Source organism: Pongo pygmaeus, chromosome 12 (genome assembly GCF_028885625.2).
Source record: "Pongo pygmaeus isolate AG05252 chromosome 12, NHGRI_mPonPyg2-v2.0_pri, whole genome shotgun sequence".
NCBI classification, from domain to species: Eukaryota; Metazoa; Chordata; class Mammalia; order Primates; family Hominidae; genus Pongo; species Pongo pygmaeus.
The window spans coordinates 72,415,647-72,436,265 of record NC_072385.2 but is presented as its reverse complement, the minus strand read 5'-3'; the positions used below and the strand labels follow the sequence as shown (position 1 = coordinate 72,436,265).

At 42.8% G+C, this 20,619-nt stretch overlaps 1 protein-coding gene and 1 long non-coding RNA gene across 11 annotated transcripts in view; one reads left to right on the top strand and one right to left on the bottom strand.

Moving 5' to 3' along the window:
• The window catches only part of C12H2orf74 (chromosome 12 C2orf74 homolog), a 35,858-nt gene extending 15,471 nt beyond the window's left edge, over positions 1–20,387 (top strand). Inside the window, exons 1-5 of one of the 10 annotated variants that reach the window (XM_054475049.2) lie at positions 31–130; positions 2,095–2,197; positions 18,410–18,523; positions 18,620–18,800; positions 19,913–20,387. In XM_054475049.2, coding sequence (XP_054331024.1) covers positions 2,121–2,197; positions 18,410–18,523; positions 18,620–18,800; positions 19,913–20,086 — 546 coding nt within the window. In that variant the 5' untranslated portion in view covers positions 31–130; positions 2,095–2,120 and the 3' untranslated portion in view covers positions 20,087–20,387. Of the gene's footprint in view, positions 1–30; positions 131–2,094; positions 2,198–14,887; positions 14,983–17,690; positions 18,178–18,409; positions 18,524–18,619; positions 18,801–19,912 lie in introns of those variants that run through there. The other 9 variants (XM_054475048.1, XM_054475051.2, XM_054475053.2 and 6 more) reach the window with 9 other exon arrangements.
• Positions 7,298–17,688, bottom strand: LOC129030127 (uncharacterized). Its single transcript, XR_008500561.2, has 2 exons — positions 17,562–17,688; positions 7,298–8,009 (listed from the first exon to the last, which is right to left on the bottom strand). It is a non-coding gene; the product is annotated as an uncharacterized LOC129030127 (long non-coding RNA).
• Positions 20,388–20,619: the final 232 nt, after the last annotated feature.

Below are 20,619 nucleotides of genomic sequence, written 5' to 3'. Positions count from 1 at the left end.
AGATGTTGGGGGGGGGGGGTCGGGCGAGCTATTTGGAGCCTGCGCAGTCAGGTCCGAGGACGTTTTGACGTCGTCCGAGAGTCTTAAAATCCTGCTCTGGCCGGATTCCACACTCGTGGGGGAAAGGCTGGTATGTTCGTTTTATAACAGGAGTTTTAGCGTCATCTTTTGTCCTTGGATAAGTTTTTTCAAATATAAATATATTAAATATTCATTTAAAATATCTAAGAATTAACAGGCAGCAGTGCATTAGACAAATGGGCAAAGTACTGGGGTACAAAGTTCACAGAAAAATAGTAGTTAAAAATAGACTTTAAATACATGAAAAGATGCTTAGCTGCGTGTTTTTGTGTTTTTTATTTATTTATTTTTGAGATGGAGTCCTGTGTTGCCCAAGCTGGAGTGCAGTAATGCAATCTCGGCTGACTGCAACCTCCGCTGCTCGGGTTCAAGTGATTCTCCCCCCTCAGCCTCTCGAGTAGCTGGAATTACAGGCAGGTGCCACCACGCCAGGCTAATTTTTATATTTTTAGTAGAGATGGGGTTCACCATGTTGGCCAGGCTGCTCTCGAACTCCTGACCTCAGGTTATCGGCCTGCTTCAGCCTCCCAAAGTGCTGGGATTACAGGCTTGAGCCACCGCGCCCGGCCTGTTTTGTTTTGTATTTTTTTTTTTTTTCTGAGACAGGTGACATGATCACAGCTCACTACAGCCTCCACTTCCCAAGCCCAAGCAATCCTCCCACCTCAGTTTCACCAAGTGCTAGGATTACAGGCCAGCTTCAGTTTTAATAAAAATGCAAGTCATCATGATTGGTAAACATTGAAACGTTTGGTAATATACTCAATTATAGGAGGATGTCAGGGAAACAAGTGCCGTGTTATAGTGCTAGTAGGAGCAGAATGCAGCAATCCTTAGTGATTGTCAAAACCACACTGAATAATATTTGCATTTTGATCCAACAATCCCACTTTGGGGAATTTTGCCTCCAAATACACTTGCTTACATATAAAGTAATATGTGTATGAGATTATTGATTGTAATAGCAAAAGATTGTAAACTACGTGAGTATCCATCAGAGGACTGATATTATAAACTATAGCACATATGCACAATGGAGCATTATGCAGCTATGAAAAAGAGTGAGGAATCAGTTCCCAACATACTAATGTGGAACCATCTCTAGCATATCTTACTAAGCAAAAAAAGCCCAGGTGCCAGTGTATAAATTATACTTTTTGTTTAGAAAAGGATAAATGAGAGTATATGATCCTTATTTCCACATAAATTCTGGCAATGTACTCAATAAACTAATAATCATGGTTTCCTATGAGATGGAGGGTATGACTGAGATAGGGTGAGAGACTTCTCAATGTATTCCTCATTATAATATATTGAATTATCTGAATGCTGTTCATTAAAAACAAAAATAACACTACAGTAACTTTTTTTAAAAAAGCTAGAAACATATAATATTAAAAAAGGGGCCAGGTGCGGTGGCTCATGCTTGTAATCCCAGCATTTTGGGAGGCCGAGAGGGGCAGATCACGAGGTCAGGAGATAGAGACCGTCGTGGCCAATGTGGTGAAACCCCGTCTCTACTAAAAATACAAAAATTAGACTGGCGTGGTGGCGCATGCCTGTGGTCCCAGCTACTCAGGAGGCTGAGGCAGGAGAATTGAATCGCTTGAACCAGGCAGTCGGAGGTTGCAGTGAGCCGAGATGGCGCCAGTGCACTCCAGCATGGCGACAGGGCAAGACTTCGTCTCAAAAAAAACAAAAAACAAAAAAACTGGAGGCTGGGTGTGTGGCTCACACCTCTAATCCCACCACTTTGGAAGACTGAGACAGGAGGATTGCTTGAGCACAGGAGTTTGAGACCAACCGGGGCAACATGGTGAAAACCCACATCTACAAAAAGAACATTAACAACAAAAAAACCCCAAATTAGATGGGAGTGGTGGCGGGCGCCTGTAGTCCCAACTACACGGGAGGCTGAGGTAGGGGGATCGGTTGAGCCCAGGAGACAGAGGTTACAGTGAAATTATGGGGAGATTTTTCCTTTCCTGTACTTTTTTTTTTTTTTTTGACAAGGTTTCCTCTGTTGCCGAGACTGCGCAATGGCGCGATCGCAACTCACTGCCCAGGCTCAAGTGATCTGCCGGCCTCAGCCTCCCAAAGTGTTGGGATTACAGGGGTGAGCCACTGTTCCCAGACAAGAATATTATTTTACATGTTTTTACACACACAAGAGTTTTCTTGGAATAACAAGAGTTCATCCAAAGTGTTTTACCAATTTACATTTCCATCTGCAGTATCGAAAACCTTCCCCTTGCTGCATGTCCTCACCAGTTCTTAAAATTGACAGACTACTTTTTTTGGTCAATCTTGTGGTATAAAATATTACCTGATTTTGTTTTCACTTTGCATTTCTGTGATTATTAGCGAGGTGAGCCTCTTATATTTATTGCCTGTTCATGCTTTGTCCTTTGAGAAGTACCTTTTTTCTATTTTGCCTTTCCCTTTTTTATAGGAGTTTTAAAAGTATTCTATACGTTGATCCTCTAAAGATTATTTGTGTGGCAAATATTTTCTACTAGTCTGTGGGTTGCCTTTTTGTTTGTTTTTTGTTTGTTTTGAGACAGAGCCTTGCTCTGTCGCCCAGGTTGGAGTGCAGTGGTGTGATCTTGGCTCACTGCAACCTCGCGCCTCCTGGGTTCAAGCATTTCTCCTGCCTCACCCTCCCAAGTAGCTGGGACTACAGGCACATGCCACCACGCCTGGCTAATTTTTTGTATTTTTAGTAGAGATGGGGTTTCGCCATGTTGCCCAGGCTAGTCTCGAACTCCTGACCTCAGGTGATGCTCCCGCCTTGGCCTCACAAAGCGCTGGGATTACAGTGTGGGTTGCCTTTTAACATAATTTCTGTTTTGTTTTTAACTTTGGAAAGGAATATATATATATGTGGAATATATATATATGTGGAATATATATATATGTGGAATATATATATATGTGGAATATATATATATGTGGAATATATATATATGTGGAATATATATATGTGGAATATATATGTGGAATATATATGTGGAATATATATATATGTGGAATACATATATATGTGGAATACATATATATGTGGAATACATATATGTGGAATACATATATATGTGGAATACATATATATGTGGAATACATATATATGTGGAATATATATATGTGGAATATATATATGGGATATATATGGAATATATATGAATATATATATATGGAATATACATGAATATATATATATGGAATATATATGGAATATATATGAATATATATGGAATATATATGAATATATATGGAATATATATGAATATATATGGAATATATATGGAATATATATATGGAATATATATGGAATATATATGGAATATATATATGGAATATATATATGGAATATATATGGAATATATATATGGAATATATATATGGAATATATATATGGAATATATATGGAATATATATATGGAATATATATGGAATATATATATGGAATATATATGGAATATATATATGGAATATATATATGGAATATATATGGAATATATATGGAATATATATATGGAATATATATGGAATATATATATGGAATATATATGGAATATATATATGGAATATATATATGGAATATATATATGGAATATATATATGGAATATATATATGGAATATATATATGGAATATATATATGGAATATATATATGGAATATATATATGGAATATATATATGGAATATATATATGGAATATATATATGGAATATATATATGGAATATATATATGGAATATATATATATGGAATATATATGGAATATATATATGGAATATATATGGAATGTATATATGGAATATATATATATGGAATATATATGGAATATATATATGGAATATATGTGTATATATGGAATATATATGGAATGTATATGTGTATATATGGAATATGTATATTTAAATGTATGTATTTTATATATATATAATATATTCAAATATATAATATATATATTTTTTAGATGGAGTTTCGCTCTTGTTGCCCAAGCTGGGGTGCAATGGTGCCATCTCGGCTTACTGCAACCTCCACCCCCTGGCTTCAAGCAATTCTCCTGCCTCAGCCTCCTGAGTAGCTGGGATTACAGGTGCCTGCCACCACACCCAGCAAATTTTTATATTTTTAGTAGAGATGGGGTTTCACCATGTTGGCCAGGCTGGTCTCGAAATCCTGACCTCAGGTGATCTACCTGCCTCAGCCTCCCAAAGTGCTGGGATAACAGGCATCAGCCACTGCACCTGGCCTGGAAAGGAATATTTTAATAAAATTATTTTTATTGTTTTACTTGTTTTGGAAATAGAGGATAGTTTTTTTTAACTAATTTTAAAATCTGACACTAATGTTTATTACTCATTTGGATATCCTCTTGCGTGAAGTGCCTGTTCAAGACTTTTGCCCATTTTCTATTGTCTTATTGATTTACAAGAGTTCTTTATATATTCTGAGTACATGTCCTTTGTATATGAATAGTGTTTAGCTTGTCTTTTTTTTTTTTTGAGACGGAGCCTTGCCTTGTCACCCAGGCTGGAGTGCTAATGGCACAATCTCGGCTCACTGCAACCTCCGTCTTCCAGGTTTAAGCGATTCTCCTGCCTTAGCCTCCTGAGTATCTGGGATTACAGGTGCACAACATCACACCCCGCTAATTTTTGTATTTTCAGTAGAGACGGGGATGTTGATAATCGGGAGGTTATGCCTGTGTTGGGGCAGGAGGTCTATGGGAAAACTCTGTATCTTCTGCTAAATTCTGCTACAAACCTAAAACTGCTCTAGAGAAATAAAGTCTTCAAAACAAACAAGAAGTCCTCCACAATCTGTCTAACCTCCTGGTACAAACATGAGCGCAGATGAGCTTCAAGGGCAGGGTGAAATTCACAAACATTGCTTCAGATATGAAGCCTAACCATGGAGACCAAAAAATATCTCCCCTCTGACATCAAGCATGGCTTGTGTATCTGTATTCAACAAGAATAACTTTTTTGCGGGGGATTAGAGTCGGGAGAGTGAGTGTGGTTTTCTCCGTAGTGGAAGTTAACCAATATGTAGGAGGAAGGGTGTTTCAGGGCCATAGATGTGTCCTGTTATAGCTTCATAGTCTTGGATGCTGTAATAAGGCCTCCTGCAGACCTTAGTTCTATTCCACAGCTGCCCGGGGTGTTTATAAAAGTGCAACGTCAAGGTTTATTCCAGAGCTAAAGTCAGAAAAACTTTTGGCCCTTGTCTGTATCTCAGCACTTGCAAGGCTGTCTTGGTCCAAGGTAGAGAGTGTGCAACTGAAAATAGGGATGCTGTGGACTTTCTGGGCCAAGTTCCCTTTCTAGATGTTGGGTGCCTTTTTTTTTTTTTTTTTTTTTTTTTTTTTTTTTGAGACAGTCTCGCTCTGTTGCCCAGGCTGGAATGCAGTGGCACGATCTTGGCTCACCGCAACCTCTGCCTCCCAGGTTCAAGCGATTCTCCTGCCTCAGCCTCACAAGTAGCTGGGATTACAGGCATGCACCACCACGCCTGGCTAATTTTGTATTTTTTTAGTAAAGATGGGATTCTCCATGTTGGTCAGGCTGGTCTCGAACTCCTGACCTCAGGCGATCCACCCACCTTGGCCTCCCAAAGTGCTGGGATTACAGGCATGAGCCACCGCACCTAGTTGATACCGGGTTTCTTGATGGGGGAGCCCAAAAGAGGCATCTCAAAGTAATTTTCATGAAGGCAGATTTGAGTCAACAGAGGAAAGGCCTTAGTCTAGTTCTTGTCCGTGCGCTGGAAATGGCCTTTCCCGGGACTAGGTAGGTGTTATGGTCATGTTGCGTAATACTGGGTCTGCAAAGATCCCAGAATGGTTGATGGAAGAATACTATAGCAAGTCATGGATATTCTCTGTAGGGCCAGGTGCTGAGGGTTGGTGAAGTTGTCCTTTGGGGTTAGATCTCAGTTCTCCCTTAGGCCAAGAGTCAGTAAACTAAAACTCAGCCACATTCCTCTGATCCAAGTTCTGTGCCCCAGGGATCTAGGACTCCTGGGATGGAGGTGCACCTGGCCTTACATTTTCTTTTAGATTCTAGTGAGGTCTTGGCTATCCAGGATTGCTCCCAACACTAAGAGTACCTCCAGCAAGAGTGTAGGTGGCGTTAAACTGTATAAACTCCCCTTCATGGGAAGCCTAGCTCTTGAAGGTACCTTCTTGATCTTTATAATAAGAGGAGTGAGAGCCACAGTGAGTCCTGCACTAAGAGGATCATCCTGTGATGTTGAGAAGGAAAATGGGCCTCCTGGACAGAAACACTGAGACACCTTGGGGCCTGCTGTAAGATCCACATCGGTCCTCCTCCACATGCTCCTTTATGCCCACGTATAGTCAGTCAGATGCAGCTACAAGAGTAGACATGAGAGGCTCAGGAAAACAAAGCTGACTGTCCTCACAGGCCCTAGAAACAAGAGGCCCTGCACACCACATAGGGCCAGTAGGAAAGCCCCACAGCATGGAGCAGGAGGTAGAGGGGGCAAGAACTAGAGGAGAGAATAGGTCATCGCTTTTGTTGGAGTTTATGAGGAAAAGGCAAGGGAGGGCAAGCTAAACATCTCAGGATGGGCTACTTTGAATAGTTTCAGGACTCTGCTTGGCCTGGGGATGCTGGAGGCAGAGGAATATTGTCTCCTGGGGTGTGCTGGCCAGATGGAGGAGACTTGGCTCTGGATTGGTTAGTTTCATATCAAAGGGATGCCACAGGCTGCACCCTTTGCTTTCACTAAGAATTGGCTGGTCCCAGGAGGGGCAGCCTCAGCTAGAAAGGTTTTTAACATGTCAAAACAGGCTGGGTGCAGTGGCTCACGCCGGTAATCCCAGCACTTTGGGAGGCCGAGGCAGGAGGATCACAAGGTCAGGAGTTCAAGACCAGCCTGGCCAAGATGGTGAAACCCCGTCTCTACTAAAAATACAAAAATTAGCCGGGTGTGATGGCAGGTGCCTGTAATCCCAGCTACTTGGGAGGCTGAGGCAGGAGAATCGCTTGAACCCAGGAGATGGAGGTTGCAGTGAGCTGAGATTGCACCACTGCACTCTAGCCTGGGTGACAGAGCAAGACTCCGTCTCAAAAAAAAAAAAAAAAAAAAAAAGATGTCAAAACATTATAATATACAGAAAATCAAAATATATAAATACAGGCTATACTAGATACCTATTGCTGCATAACAAGTGACTCCAAAACTTAGCAGCTTAATTCAAACATTTATTAACTCTTAGCTTCTGTGAGCTTGGTGATCCTGGCTCAGGGTCTTTCTAGAGGTTGCAGTCAAGATGTTAGTCTACAGTAATCTGAAGACTCATTTGGGGGAGAATCCATTTCCAAGCTTCTTCACATGGTTATTGGCAAGAAGCCCTAGTTCCTCCCTGGCTGTTGGAAGCAGGGAGGGCTCAGTTCTTCAGCATGTGAGTCATTCCATGGGCTGCTTGAGTGTCCTCACAACATGGCAACTGGCTTCTCCCAGAGCAGGTGACCTGAGAGAAAAGGCAAGGAGGAAGCCACATGTGTTTTATGACCCACTCTCGGAACTCACAGACCCTCACTTTTGCTTCATTTCAGTCATTAGAAGAGATTTACTACTATAAATCCAGTCCACGCTCAAGGGAAGGGAGGAATATTAAATAATTAAAACCATCACAAAGTCCAACACCAAATTGATCTCCACAAATTCAGTCCAGGTACATTGTGGCAAAGGCCACACTGCCCTGGTTTGCCGCATATCCAGTGATTTCAGTCTCTTGGAGACAATGGTATTTAAACCATGAAGCTTCTCCCTTTTGTGGATTAGAGGTGTGAGATTTCTGGCGCATCATGGTGAGTCTCATTTGGAGTCTGCACAAGGTTGAGGCTCCCAGGTCTCCCAGGGTCAGGCTTTCAGAAGGCCATACTTTAAAGGCTGGGGGTAGAACAAAGAGTGGGTTAGGAAATGCAGGACGGGGATCCTGCCAACACCGGTTTGTGGAGTGGACTCTCTCCTTAAAGCTACCTGGTAGCCTGACTGTGCTGTTTACTAAATATTACCAAGCATGTCGGGCGCGGTGGCTCATGCCTGTAATCCCAGCAGTTTGGGAGGCCGAGGTGGGCGGATTACCTGAGGTCAGGAGTTCGAGATCAGCCTGGGCAACATGGTGAAACCCCATCTCTACTAAAAATACAAAATTAGCCGGGCGTGGTGACACGTCTGTAATCCCAGCTACTCAGGAGGCTGAGGCAAGAGAATCGCTTGAACCTGGGAGGAGGAGGATGCGGTGACCCGAGATCGTGCCATTGCACTCCAGCCTGGGCAACAAGAGTAAATCTCCTTCTCACCAAAAAAAAAAAAAAAAAAAAAAAAAAAAGCCGGGCACGGTGGCTCATGCCTATAATCCCAGTACTTTGGGAGGCCGAGGTGGGCAGATCACCTGAGGTCAGACATTCGAGACCAGCCTCAACATGGAGAAACCCTGACTCTACTAAAAATACAAAATTAGCCGGGCGTGGTGGTGCACGCCTGTAATCCCAGCTACTTGGGAGGCTGAGGCAGGAGAATTGCTTGAACCTGGGAGGCAGAGGTTGCGGTGAGCCGAGATCGTGCCATTGCATTCCAGCCTGGGCAACAAGAGCGAAACTCCGTCTCCAAAAAAAAAAAAAAAAAAATTACCAAGCATCATTATAAATGAAGGGAAAATAGAAGTGAGGACAGAGAGGAGGAAGACAATTTAAAATGTTTCAGTAAATCAATAGTAGAAGGATAAAGATGTGAAATTTATTTATTTATTTTTTTGAGACGGAGTCTCGCTTAGTCACCCAGGCTGGAGTGCAGTGGTGCGATTTCAGCTCACTGCAAGCTCCTCCTCCCAGGTTCATGCCACTCTCCTGCCTCAGCCTCCTGAGTAGCTGGGACTACAGGCGCCCGCCACCACGCCTGGCTAATTTGTTTTGTATTTTTAGTAGAGACTGGGTTTCACCATGTTAGCCAGGATGGTCTCAATCTCTTGACCTCATGATTCACCCACCTCGAACTCCCAAAGTGCTGGGATTACAGGTGTGAGCCACTGCACCTGGCCAAAGATGTGAAATTTAAAATGTATAAACTGGGCGCGGTGGCTCACGCCTGTAATCGCAGCACTTTGGGAGGCCGAGGTGGGCAGATCACCTGAGGTCAGGAGTTCAAGACCAGCCAGGCCAACATGGTGAAACCCTGTCTCCACTAAAAATATAAAAATTAGCTGGGCATGGTGGTGCACACCTGTAATCCCAGCTACTCAGGAGGCTGCAGGAGAATCTCTTGAACCTGGGAGGCAGAGGTTGCAGTGAGCTGAGATCGTGCCACTACATTCCAGCCTGGCTGACAGAGCAACGCTCCGTCTCAAAAAAAAAAGAAAAAAAAGAAAATATATGTCTTCCTTTACTTCAGATAAAATTTAGTATTTGGCTAGGCGCGGTGGCTCACGCCTGTAATCCCAGCACTTTAGGAGGCCAAGGTGGGTGGATCACTTGAGGTCAGGAGTTCAAGACCATCCTGGCTAACATGGTGAAATCCCGTCTCTACTAATAATACAAAAATTAATTGGGCGTGGTGGCGAGCGCCTGTAATCCACTCGGGAGGCTGAGGCAGGAGAATCGATTGAACCTGGGAGGTGGAGGTTGCAGTGAGCCAAGATCATGCCATTGCACTCCAGCCTGGGCGATAAGAGCGAAATTCTGTCTCAAAAAAAAAAAAAAATTTAGAATTCAAAAGTTCAAATTCCAGTAGTGGATCATCCTACAGTATACTTGATCAGTGCTTTACAAAGCTGTCAAGGTCATCAAAAACAAGGAAAGTTTGAGAAATTGTCACAGCCAAGAGGAGCCTAAGGAGACATGATTTAATTGTAATATAGTGTCCTGAATGGGGTCCTGGACCCAAAAAAGACATTAGGTAAGAACTAAGAGAATCTGAATCAACCATGGGCTTTAGTTAATAATAATTTATCAGTATTGGTTCATAAATCATAACAAATAGATCACACTGATTTAAGATATTAATAATAGGGGAAACTGGGTGTGAGGTATATGAGAACCCTCTGTACTGTCTTCTCAGCTTTCCTGTAAATCCAAAAACATCCTAAAAAATTGTTTTAAGTCTGCTTTTGTGCAACAGTTACCAAAATCTTTACAGAGAGGAAGAGCACTAGGTTACCAATCATGGGCCATGAACATATTTACTGTGTGCTTAAAAAGAAACAGAAAAGGCTGGGCTAGGTGGCTTATGCCTATGATCCCAGTACTTTGGGAGTCCAAGGTAGGCAGATCACTTGAGGTCAGGAGTTCGAGACCAGTCTGACCAACATGGTGAAACCCCATCTCTACTAAAAAAAAAAAAAAAAAAAAATACAAAAATTAGCTGGGTGTGGTCGTGCATGCCTGTAATCTCAGCTACTTGGGAGGCTGAGGCAGGAGAATCGCTTGAACCTGGGAGGCAGAGGTTGCAGTGAGCTGAGATCACACCACTGCACTCCAGCCTGGGCAACACAGTGAGACTGTCTCAAAAAAAAAAAGAAAAAAGAAACAGAAAAGTTTAAAGTGTTTGACTAATCATATTTAAGCAAGTTCCCAATAAAAATAAGTTGCTCAAATGACAAATTTGTGATTCAGGGGTTTCTTTTAATTCAACAAAGAGAAATAAAGACTCCTGTGATTAAGAAAGACTTTGACATCTACAAGAGAAACTAATTTCTAGGCTTGAGAAGATTGCTTTGAGTCAGAAAATATGCTTTATTTCCCATTAATTGTTTATGAAATGTTTCTACTATTTTAACAATTTCAGTCTCATCACCAATGAATTTTTTTTCTCTTTTGATTTTTTTAATCCTCACCTCCACATCCCCCCAAAAAGCCAGAACAGTTGTTGGGCTCTTCAAATAAATGTGATTTATTATATTATCTCCCTTTTGCAAGCTAATTAGATGAATTATAAAGAAATCAAGGTTTTTTTTCCTTTGTTTGTTTTTGAGACGGAGTCTGGCTCTGTCCCCCAGGCTGGAGTGCAGTGGTGCGATCTCACTGCAGTGAGCTTGCTCACTGCAAGCTCCGCCTCCTGCGTTCACGCCATTCTCCTGACTCAGCCTCCCGAGTAGCTGGGACTATAGGCACCCGCCACCACGCCCGGCTGATTTTTTGTATTTTTAGTAGAGATGGGGTTTCACCGTATTAGCCAGGATGGTCTCAATCTCCTGACCTCGTTATCCACCCGCCTCGGCCTCCCAAAATGCTGGGATTACAGGTGTGAGCCACCGTGCCCGGCCCCAGAAATCAAGGTGTTTTTTTTTTAGCAGTTTTTAGACCTAAAGCAGAACATTGCTTTTTTCTTAAAGGTTAAGAGGAGACAGAATTTCAAGAATTAGAAATAAGGCTGGGCGTGGTGGTTCACACCTGTAATCCCAGCACTTTAGGAGGCCAAGTGGGAGGACTGCCTGAGCCCAGGAGTTCGAGACCAGCCAGGGCAACATAACCAGACCGTGTCTCTACAAAAAAATTAAAACATTAGCCAGGCATGGTGGCATGTGCCTGTAGTTCCAGCTACTTGGGAGGCTGAGGTGGGAGGATCACTTGACCCTGGAAGGTTAAGGCTGCAGTGAGCTATGATTGCACTACTGTACTCTAGTCCAGGCAACAGAGCAAGACCCAGTCTCAAGAAATTAAGTAAAAACATATTGAAGAAAAGGGAATGAATAGAAGTTAAAATAATCAGCTGGGTTCTGTGGCTCATGCCTATAATCCTGGCACTTTGGGAGGCTGAGGCAGGCGGATCACTTGAGCCCAGGAGTTCAAGACCACCCTGGGCAACATGGCAAAACCCTGTCTCTTTTAAAAAAGAAAACAAAAATCAAAACATAAGCTATTTGGAGCCAAAAAAACCAATGAAACAAAATGGATGAGATTTAGAATAAAAGATAAAGAGCCAGAGGCAATAAACTTTGAAAATAAAACATTAATATTTTAATATCAGAGTTGTACTCACATGTATATGTACAAATATGTCCATCAATGCTACTAATAAAAGCAGTAAGTTGTCCAACAATAAGAAAATAATTGGCCGGGCATGGTGGCTCATGCCTGTAATCCTAGCACTTTCAGAGGCCAAGGCGGGCAGATCGCTTGAGCTCAGGGGTTTGAGACCAGCATGGGCAACATGGTGAGACCTCGTCTCTACAAAAAAATACAAAAAGTTAATGGGCATGGTGGCATGCACCTGTAATTCTATCTACTTGGGGAGCTAAGGCAGGAGGATTGCTTGAGCCCAGGAGGTAGAGACTGCAATGAACCAAGATCACGCCACTACAGCCTGGGTGACAAAGTGAGACCCTGTCTCAAAAACAACCACAACAACAAAAAGATTCTAGGTATTTAGTCTCCATTTCTCTGCTTTGTTGCAGACCAATGACAATTTAGGGACTACACCAGTCTATAGATCACACTTAGAGTAGCACCAGTTGACCAGATCCCTCAAATATTTGATTGATTGACTGATCGATTGATTTGAGATGAAGTCTCACTCTGTCGCCCAGGCTGGAGTGCAGTGGCGTGATCTTGGCTCACTGCAACCTCCCCTCCGCCTCCTGGGTTCAAGCGAGTCTCCTGCCTCAGCCTCCCAAGTAGCTGGGTTTACAGGCCCATGCCACCACGCCTGGCTAATTTTTGTATTTTTAGTAGAGACGGGGTTTTACCATGTTGGCCAGGCTGGTCTCGAACTCCTGGACTCAAGTGATCCACCTGCCTCAGCCTCCCAAAGTGCTGGGATTAACAGGTGTGAGCCACTGTGCCTGGCCTGGAGGGAACCTATTTAATGCTCAAGAAGTCAGATCAGGAAATGGCAGATGGGTGCTATGCCTCTTGTATCAAGGCTCAGAAAAGGAGGCAGTGTGATGCTCATTGCAACGCTGTGTTGGTCAGGAATCTTGGGGTGCAACATCCATGAACCCCAATTAAACCAGCTTAAGCCAAAAAGGAAAGGCATGGACTCACACAGCTGAAAGTCCAGCTTCCTGTCCACACTGTAAGTCAAGCCTTCAGGCATAGCTAGATCAAGCAGAGCTCTTTTTAATCTGTCTCTCTCCGTACTCTCAGCCCTGCTTTCTTCCATGCTGGAAGTTCCTGCAAATATCTTAACACTGAGGTTAATTAAGCTGATTTAGATCACATGTTGACCCTTGAACTGTGGACTATCCTGATCAGCCAGGCCTGAGTCCTGTGTCCACTGCCCCTAGTTTCCAAATTCAGGCAGCTGTGATGGAGTCCTTTGAGTGTCCTCACTCATCCTGTAATTCCTGGATCATGTTTTTGTCACAGGATTTCAACAGATCACACGGATCAAGGCCTTAGGGAGGTGGTTGGGGATTCACATATGCCCTGGACCATCTGGAGCCCAAGTTGCTGCAGACCCTGTCACCACGAGTGCACACCCTCTGGCCACCATAGCAAGGAAGTCTGCAGGCAGGATGTAGGCAGTAGGGCAGGACTGCTTATTCTGTATGGAAGAGGCAATATCTGACCCCAACATGGCAGATGCCAGGAGCACAAGAAAAGCCCCCCTTGCTCCAAAGAGAACTCCTGCTCCCCCATCTTCTGGGTGGTGCCTGAAATTCTACCCAGACTGTCTTACTTTAACCTTAGGCCCACATTAAGGTCCAGATACCCATGAGAGTGACCATCAGGCATTCTTGTTGTGAAGAGTTAGAAAACAGGTTTTGTTAACGAGGGAATAAAAATCAGTGTAGGATAGGAGGTGAGAAATTACAAAGACTATGAAAGACCTTGGGGGTAGGAGGTGAGAAATTACAAAGACTATGAAAGACCCTGTCACTTCCCAGCATGCCTGGGACTGGAGCTGGATAGGGCAAGGGGTTGGGATATACGTAAGTGACAAGGTGTTTTCTGTATCAAGTGAGAACTCAGAAAAAGCACGATTGGAAGTGTCACTGAAACACCAGGGGTTCTGTCTAGGTCTTGCTGCTGGCTGCTCAGAAAGCCAATCACTGAGACAACGAGTATTGCCAGGGAAGAAGGCTTAGGCTTTAATCTGGTGGTGCAGCTGAGGTGAACAGGAGATGAAGGCTCAAATCTGTCTCCCCAGTCGATTAAGATTGAGGGATTTACATAGTGGGGAACGCGGAAAAACAGGAAGTAGGGAGGGGTAAGGAAGCAGTCAGGATGGGGAGTCTGGTGTCTCATTGTCTGGAGGTAGTGATCTGATGGGTTTCAGTTCCTTGCCTGGGGGTCAGTTTCCTGAGGAAGAAACTCTGATGAGATAGTTTCAAGTTTTAAGACCAGGGGAGAGTCCATTTCTATGTTTATTCAGCAAACTATACATATTAGTTTTATGGGACAATTGGGCTGATTTCAAAAGGAAGCCCAATGGATGGTGATTGCATAATGGAAGAGAATCCCAGAACCAAGTCTTTTTTTTTTTTTTTTTTTTTTTTTGAGACGGGGTCTCACTCTGTTGCCAGGCTGGAGTGCAGTGGTGCAATCTCAGCTCACCGCAACCTCCACCTCCTGGGTTCAAGCAATTCTCCTGCTTCAGCCTCCCAAGTAGCTGGGACTACAGACACATGCCACCACACCCGGCTAATTTTTTGTATTTTTAGTAGAGATGGGGTTTCACCATGTTAGCCAGGATGGCCTCAATCTCCTGACCTTGTGATTCTCCTGCCTCGGCCTCCCAGAGCGCTGGGATTACAGGCGTGAGCCACTGCACCCAGCCTTTTTTTTTTTTCTTTTTTCAAGATGGAGTCTCACTCTGTTGCCTAGGCTGGAGTGCAGTGGCACGATCTCAGCTCACTGCAACTTCTGCCTTCCCAGTTCAAGCAATTCTCCTGTCTCAGCCTCCCAGGTAGCTGGGATTACAGGTACGCACCACCATGCTGGCTAATTTTTGTATTTTTAGTTGAGACGGGGTTTCGCCATGATGGCCAGGCTGGTCTCAAACTCCTGCTCAAATGATGCGCCCACTTTGGCCTCCCAAAGTGCTGGGATTACAGGCGTGAGCCACCACACCCGGCCAAGAACTAAGTCTTAAAAGGATTGAGAGGTGGGACGAGTAAAGGGCTGAGGTAGGGGTAGAACATTTACAGTGGGGAAACAAATTGAACAAAGGGTGGAGATTGAAATAAAATCTGTATATGCTGGTGGTTTTGGTTTTGCAATGCCTGCTGTTTACCTGGCTACTTTACAGACAAATTCCCTTTTCTTTGTTCCATAAATAATTTTTAAAATTGGGATAAAATATACATAACATAACATTTACCATTTCAACCATTTTTAAGTGTGCAGTTCAGTGGTATTAAGTATGTTCACATTATTGTGCTACCATCACCACTGTCCACCTCCAGAACTTTTTCATAATTCTAAATTGAAACTCTACGGCCATTAAACACTGATTTCCCATTTCTTCTTCCCTGCAGTACCTGCTAACCATGATTCTGCTTTCTGTGTCTATGAATTTGACTATTTCAGGTACCTCATAGAAGTGGAATCATACGACATGTGACCTATTGTGTCTGGCTTACTTTACTTAGCATAATGCCTTCAAAATTCTTCCAAGTTTGTAACATGTATCAGAATGTCATTCCTTTTTTTTTTTTGAGATGAAGTCCTGCTCTTGTTCTCCAGGCTGGAGAGTGCTATGGTGCAATCTTGGCTGACTGTGACCTCCGCCTCCCGGGTTCAAGCAATTCTCCTGCCTTGGCCCCCCAAGTAGCTGGGATTACAGGCACCTGCCCCCACGCCTGGCTAATTTTTGTATTTTTAGTAGAGATGGGGTTTCACCATGTTGGCCAGGCTGGTCTAGAACTCCCCTCAGGTGATCCACCCGCCTCAGCCTCCCAAAGTGCTGGGATTAAATAGGCGTGAGCCACTGCCCAGCCCAGAATTTCATTCCTTTTAAAGCTGAATAGTATTCCATTGAGTGTATATACCACTTTTTTTTTTTTTTTTTCAGATGGAGTCCCACTCTGTCACCCAGGCTAGAGTGCAGTGGCACGATCTCGGCTCACTGTAACCTCTGCCTCCCAGGTTCAAGCGATTTTCCTGCCTCAGCCTCCCAAGTAGCTAGGATTACAGGCGCCCGCCACCATGCCCAGCTAGTTTTTGTATTTTTAGTAGAGACCAGGCTGGTCTTGAACTCCTGACCTCAGGTGATCCACCCGCTTTGGCCTCCCAAAGTGCTGGGATTACAGGCGTGAGCCACCACGCCCGGCCACCACATTTTATCTATCCATCCTTCAATGGACATTTTGGGTTTTTCCACCTTTTGGCTATTTTGAGTAATTCTGCCATGAGCAAGGGTGTACAAATATCTGTTTGAATCTCTGCTTGCAATTCTTTGTGTATACACCCAGAAATGGAATTACTGCATCATATAGTAATTCTTTACTTAATTTTCTGAGGAACTGCTATACTGTTTTCTACAGTGACTGTACCCATTTTACATTCCCACCAACAATGCACAAGCGTTCCAATTTCTCCATATCCTCACCAATACTTTTTTTCTTTCTAAAGTAATAACCCCCCTATTGGGTATGAGGTGGTAACACATTGTGATTTTGATTTGCACTTCCCTAATGATTAGTGATGTTGATCTTTTTTTTCATGTGCTTATTGATCATTTGTATATCTTCTTTGGAGAAATGTCTTGAAATCCTTTGCCTGTTTCAAAATTGGGTTTGTTGTTGTTGAGTTGTAGGAGTTCTTTATATATTCTGGATATCAGTCCATTAACAGATTATGTGATTTACAAATATTTTCTCACCATTGAATATGATGATAGTTGTAGGGTTTTCACATATGGCTTTTATTATGTTGAGGTAGTTTACTTCTATTTCTCATTTGTTGAGTGGTTTTAGCATGAAAGTGTGTTAAATTTTGTCAAGTGCTTTTTCTGCATCAGTTGAGATGATAATTTGTTTATTTTTAATCTTCATTCTGTTAATGTGATGTTTTACATTGGTTGATTTTTGTGTACTAAACCATCTTTGCATTCCAGGAATAAGTCCCACTTGGTGATGGTGTATCATCCTTTTAATATGTTGCTGAATTTGGTATCCTAGTACTTTGTTGAAGACTTGTGCATCAATATTCATAAAGGATATTGGTCTATAGCTTTCTTTTTTTGTAGTGGCTTTGGTATCAGGGTAATGCCAGCTACATAGAATGATTAGTAAGTGTTCCCTCTTTAATTTTTTGAAAGGTTTGAGAAAGATTGGTGTTAGTTCTTTGTTAAATGTTTGGTAGAATTCCACAGTGAAGCCCTGAGCTCAGGGCTATAGAGAGGGATTTCATAAGAAGGAAGTAGACCAATTGTTCATGGTCTGTGAAAGAAGCAATAAAAGAAACAGGCTCAGGTTAGGAAAGGAAAGGTGGTGTTTGGAGAGTAGGGAGAAAATTCTTGCCCAAAGAATGGTCAAGACAGTTTCAAATGGCCTCTAACCTGGACCTCTCAGAAGAGGGGGACGAACAGGCAACAGCCTCGTGGTTCTCCAGCCTCCAGGTGATGGACTGGGTTGGATTGGCTCTCTGGTCTCTCTAACTCAAGGGCTCCATGATTCTATGATGTCACTGACGAGAGAAGAATGGGGAGCTGGGCTCAGCTCCAGCTGTTCTGATTCCTCTCTCCTCTGGGTCCTGATAGTTTTTGGGGTGAGGGAGGTGAGCTGTGTGATCACACGTGTCCCAACTCAGTCCCCCCTCTGGCCACCTCAGCCCCCCCTCTGGCCACCTCAGCCCCCACCACAGTTATGGAGAGAAATTAGCCAGTGTGAGTCAACTCCGCAACAAGCAGAGCATCTTTCATGAAGCTGAACTGACCAAAAGAACAACAAAGAAAACAGCTTTTTATTCCTCTGTTTCTAGAAAACTTAAAGAACAAGAGAACTACATTCAAATTGAGCTGGAAAAGAATATTTGGACAGTCTGTGATTGTGAGAGTGGATGAGTCTTCTAGCTAAACCTATAAGCTTCGAAACCACAGCAATCACTTTCTTCATCATCCTTCTAATTTGCCTCATTTGCATCTTCCTTTTATTGGTGGTTTTTTTATGTAAATGGTATAAATCCATGCTGATAATTGGGATCAGATTTCAAGTCACATTAGCAAATGTATCTAGAAATAATGTAAAACAATTTAAAACAGAACAAGTAATGATACCATAATTATCTACTTTTCCATTTCAGCATTTTAGAAATGCTGATATCCTGTTTAAAAGTGAAGTTTCTATACCACACTTTAAAATCAGGGCCATTCTTCCTTTTCTGAATTTGTGGCTTGTTTGTTTTCAGTTTCCAAGGCAGAAAAGGTAAAGAGACAAAGAAAGTGCCTTGTACAGATGCAAACGGAGGTGTAGGCTGTGCAGCTGCCAAAGTGGTGACAAGCAATCCAGAGGACCATGAAAGGCGAGTGTGGTGCAGGATGTGGCAGAGGCCATTTTGTGTGTGATAGTGGGGATGAGAATGCATGAATGTTTAAAACTCTACCGATTAATTTTCTAGGATCTTAATGCAAGTCATGAACTTGAATGTGCCGATGAGGCCTGGCATTCTTGTCCAGAGACAGAGTAAGGAAGTGTTGGCCACACCCTTAGAAAACAGAAGAGACATGGAGGCAGAAGAGGAGAACCAAATAAATGAGAAGCAAGAGACTGAGAATGCTGGAGAAACTGGTCAAGAAGAGGTGATGTGTTTTTCTACTCTCAAAGAGCAGTTTAGAATTTGTTTGATTGAAAAGAAGGTACATTCCTCAGCTAGGTATAATAATAGGAGATGGAGGGCCAGGTGGGTGGCTCACGCCTATAATCCCAGCACTTTGGGAGGCCAAGGAGGGCGGATCACGAGGGCAGATTGAGACCAGCCTGGCCAACATGGTGAAACCCCATCTCTACTAAAAATACAAAAATTAGCTGGGCGTGGTGGCACCCACCTATAGTCCCAGCTACTCGGGAGGCTGAGGCAGAAGAATTGCTTGGACCCGGGAGTCAGAGGTTGCAGTGAGCCAAGATCGCCACTGCGCTCCAGCCTTGTGACAGAGCGAGACTCCGTCTCAAAAAATAATAATAATAATAATAATAATAGGAGATGGAGTTGCATGTAACTTAGGTTTGTAGGTAGAATGAGTCCAATGCCCACAGTCATTTAAGCCATTCTGGTTGCTTATCAGTTCGAGTTACTAAACCATTACATATGCCAAGTCTAGAAACTTGCTTAGTCTTCATTCTTACATTTGTGTTTTTCTTAATAATTCCCCTTCAGTTTGTTTTCTCAAAATCCTAGAATCTTAGAGCTGTTAAGAGACCACCTAGGGATCCAGCCCTCTCCTGTTTCCAATGAGAAAACGAGATGAATTGTTTACCTCTCCACTGTGGCCAAGCTTAGGCCCAGACCGTAGCCGCCTGTGCTAGCTCCAGGGTCCTACAACAGCACACAACACAGCTGGGGCCTTCTTGACTCCCTGCGTCTGGACTCCCTGACAGGAACAACTCACATACCCTCCCACCCCATGGCCATGCCCGGTCGATGACAGAATGATGGTCCTGGTGGCTCTTGGGTTTGACCACTTCATGGAGAGAATTACATGTCACCAAATGTTATTTGAATATGTCAGTGTATGCTTTTATAACCATAAAAATGTGAAAATGTGATCATGATGGATTATTGCTGCTTTTCTATATCATTTAGAAATGCTTTTTCTGTTTCTTATTAACAGTGTACATATAACCTGTAATTTTAAAAGCAGGGCTTGTCATAAATTGATTATTTGTTTATATTGTTTATCCGATTCTCTTGCAGGATGATGGTTTGCAGAAAATACACATATCTGTCACTAGAACTCCTTCAGTTGTTGAAAGCCAAAAAAGACCTTTAAAAGGAGTGACATTTTCTAGGGAGGTAATTGTTGTGGATCTTGGGAATGAATACCCTACACCTCGAAGCTATACTCGAGAACATAAAGAGAGGAAATGAAGCTCAAAAAGGGGTAAGAGTGAAAGAAAATGTAACGTTTGACTAACATTGAAATGACTGAGGGTACAAAATCATGTTGAAACAACAAAACAATGGGGAATTAAGCAAATAAAGATATTATTTTACCTTTGTGCAGAAAGGAGTGGGCCACGTGCAAAATTCTGTAAGTAAAATACTTAGAGCTTGAATATAATTTTTTAAAATTCAAATCTGAGTTCAAGAAATTGATTGTATTTCCCTTAAAACTGTCTACTCAAACACTGTTCTGGCATGTGAATAAAATGATTTTTGTTTGTACAAATGCCTATTAGGTACATCATATTCAAGGGGGATTTTTTGAACTAATACATGTTCTGCATGCTCTGATCATAGGCATTCATGACCAAATAACCCTACAGCTGTCATCATGGAAGCTTCCATAACTGTCATCTTCTACTACATAATCCCCATTGAACTCAGTCCTGAAACGTTTCTTGTACTGCCCACTGCTTTTTAAAAATTGGTACAGGCTGGGCGCGGTGGCTCACACCTGT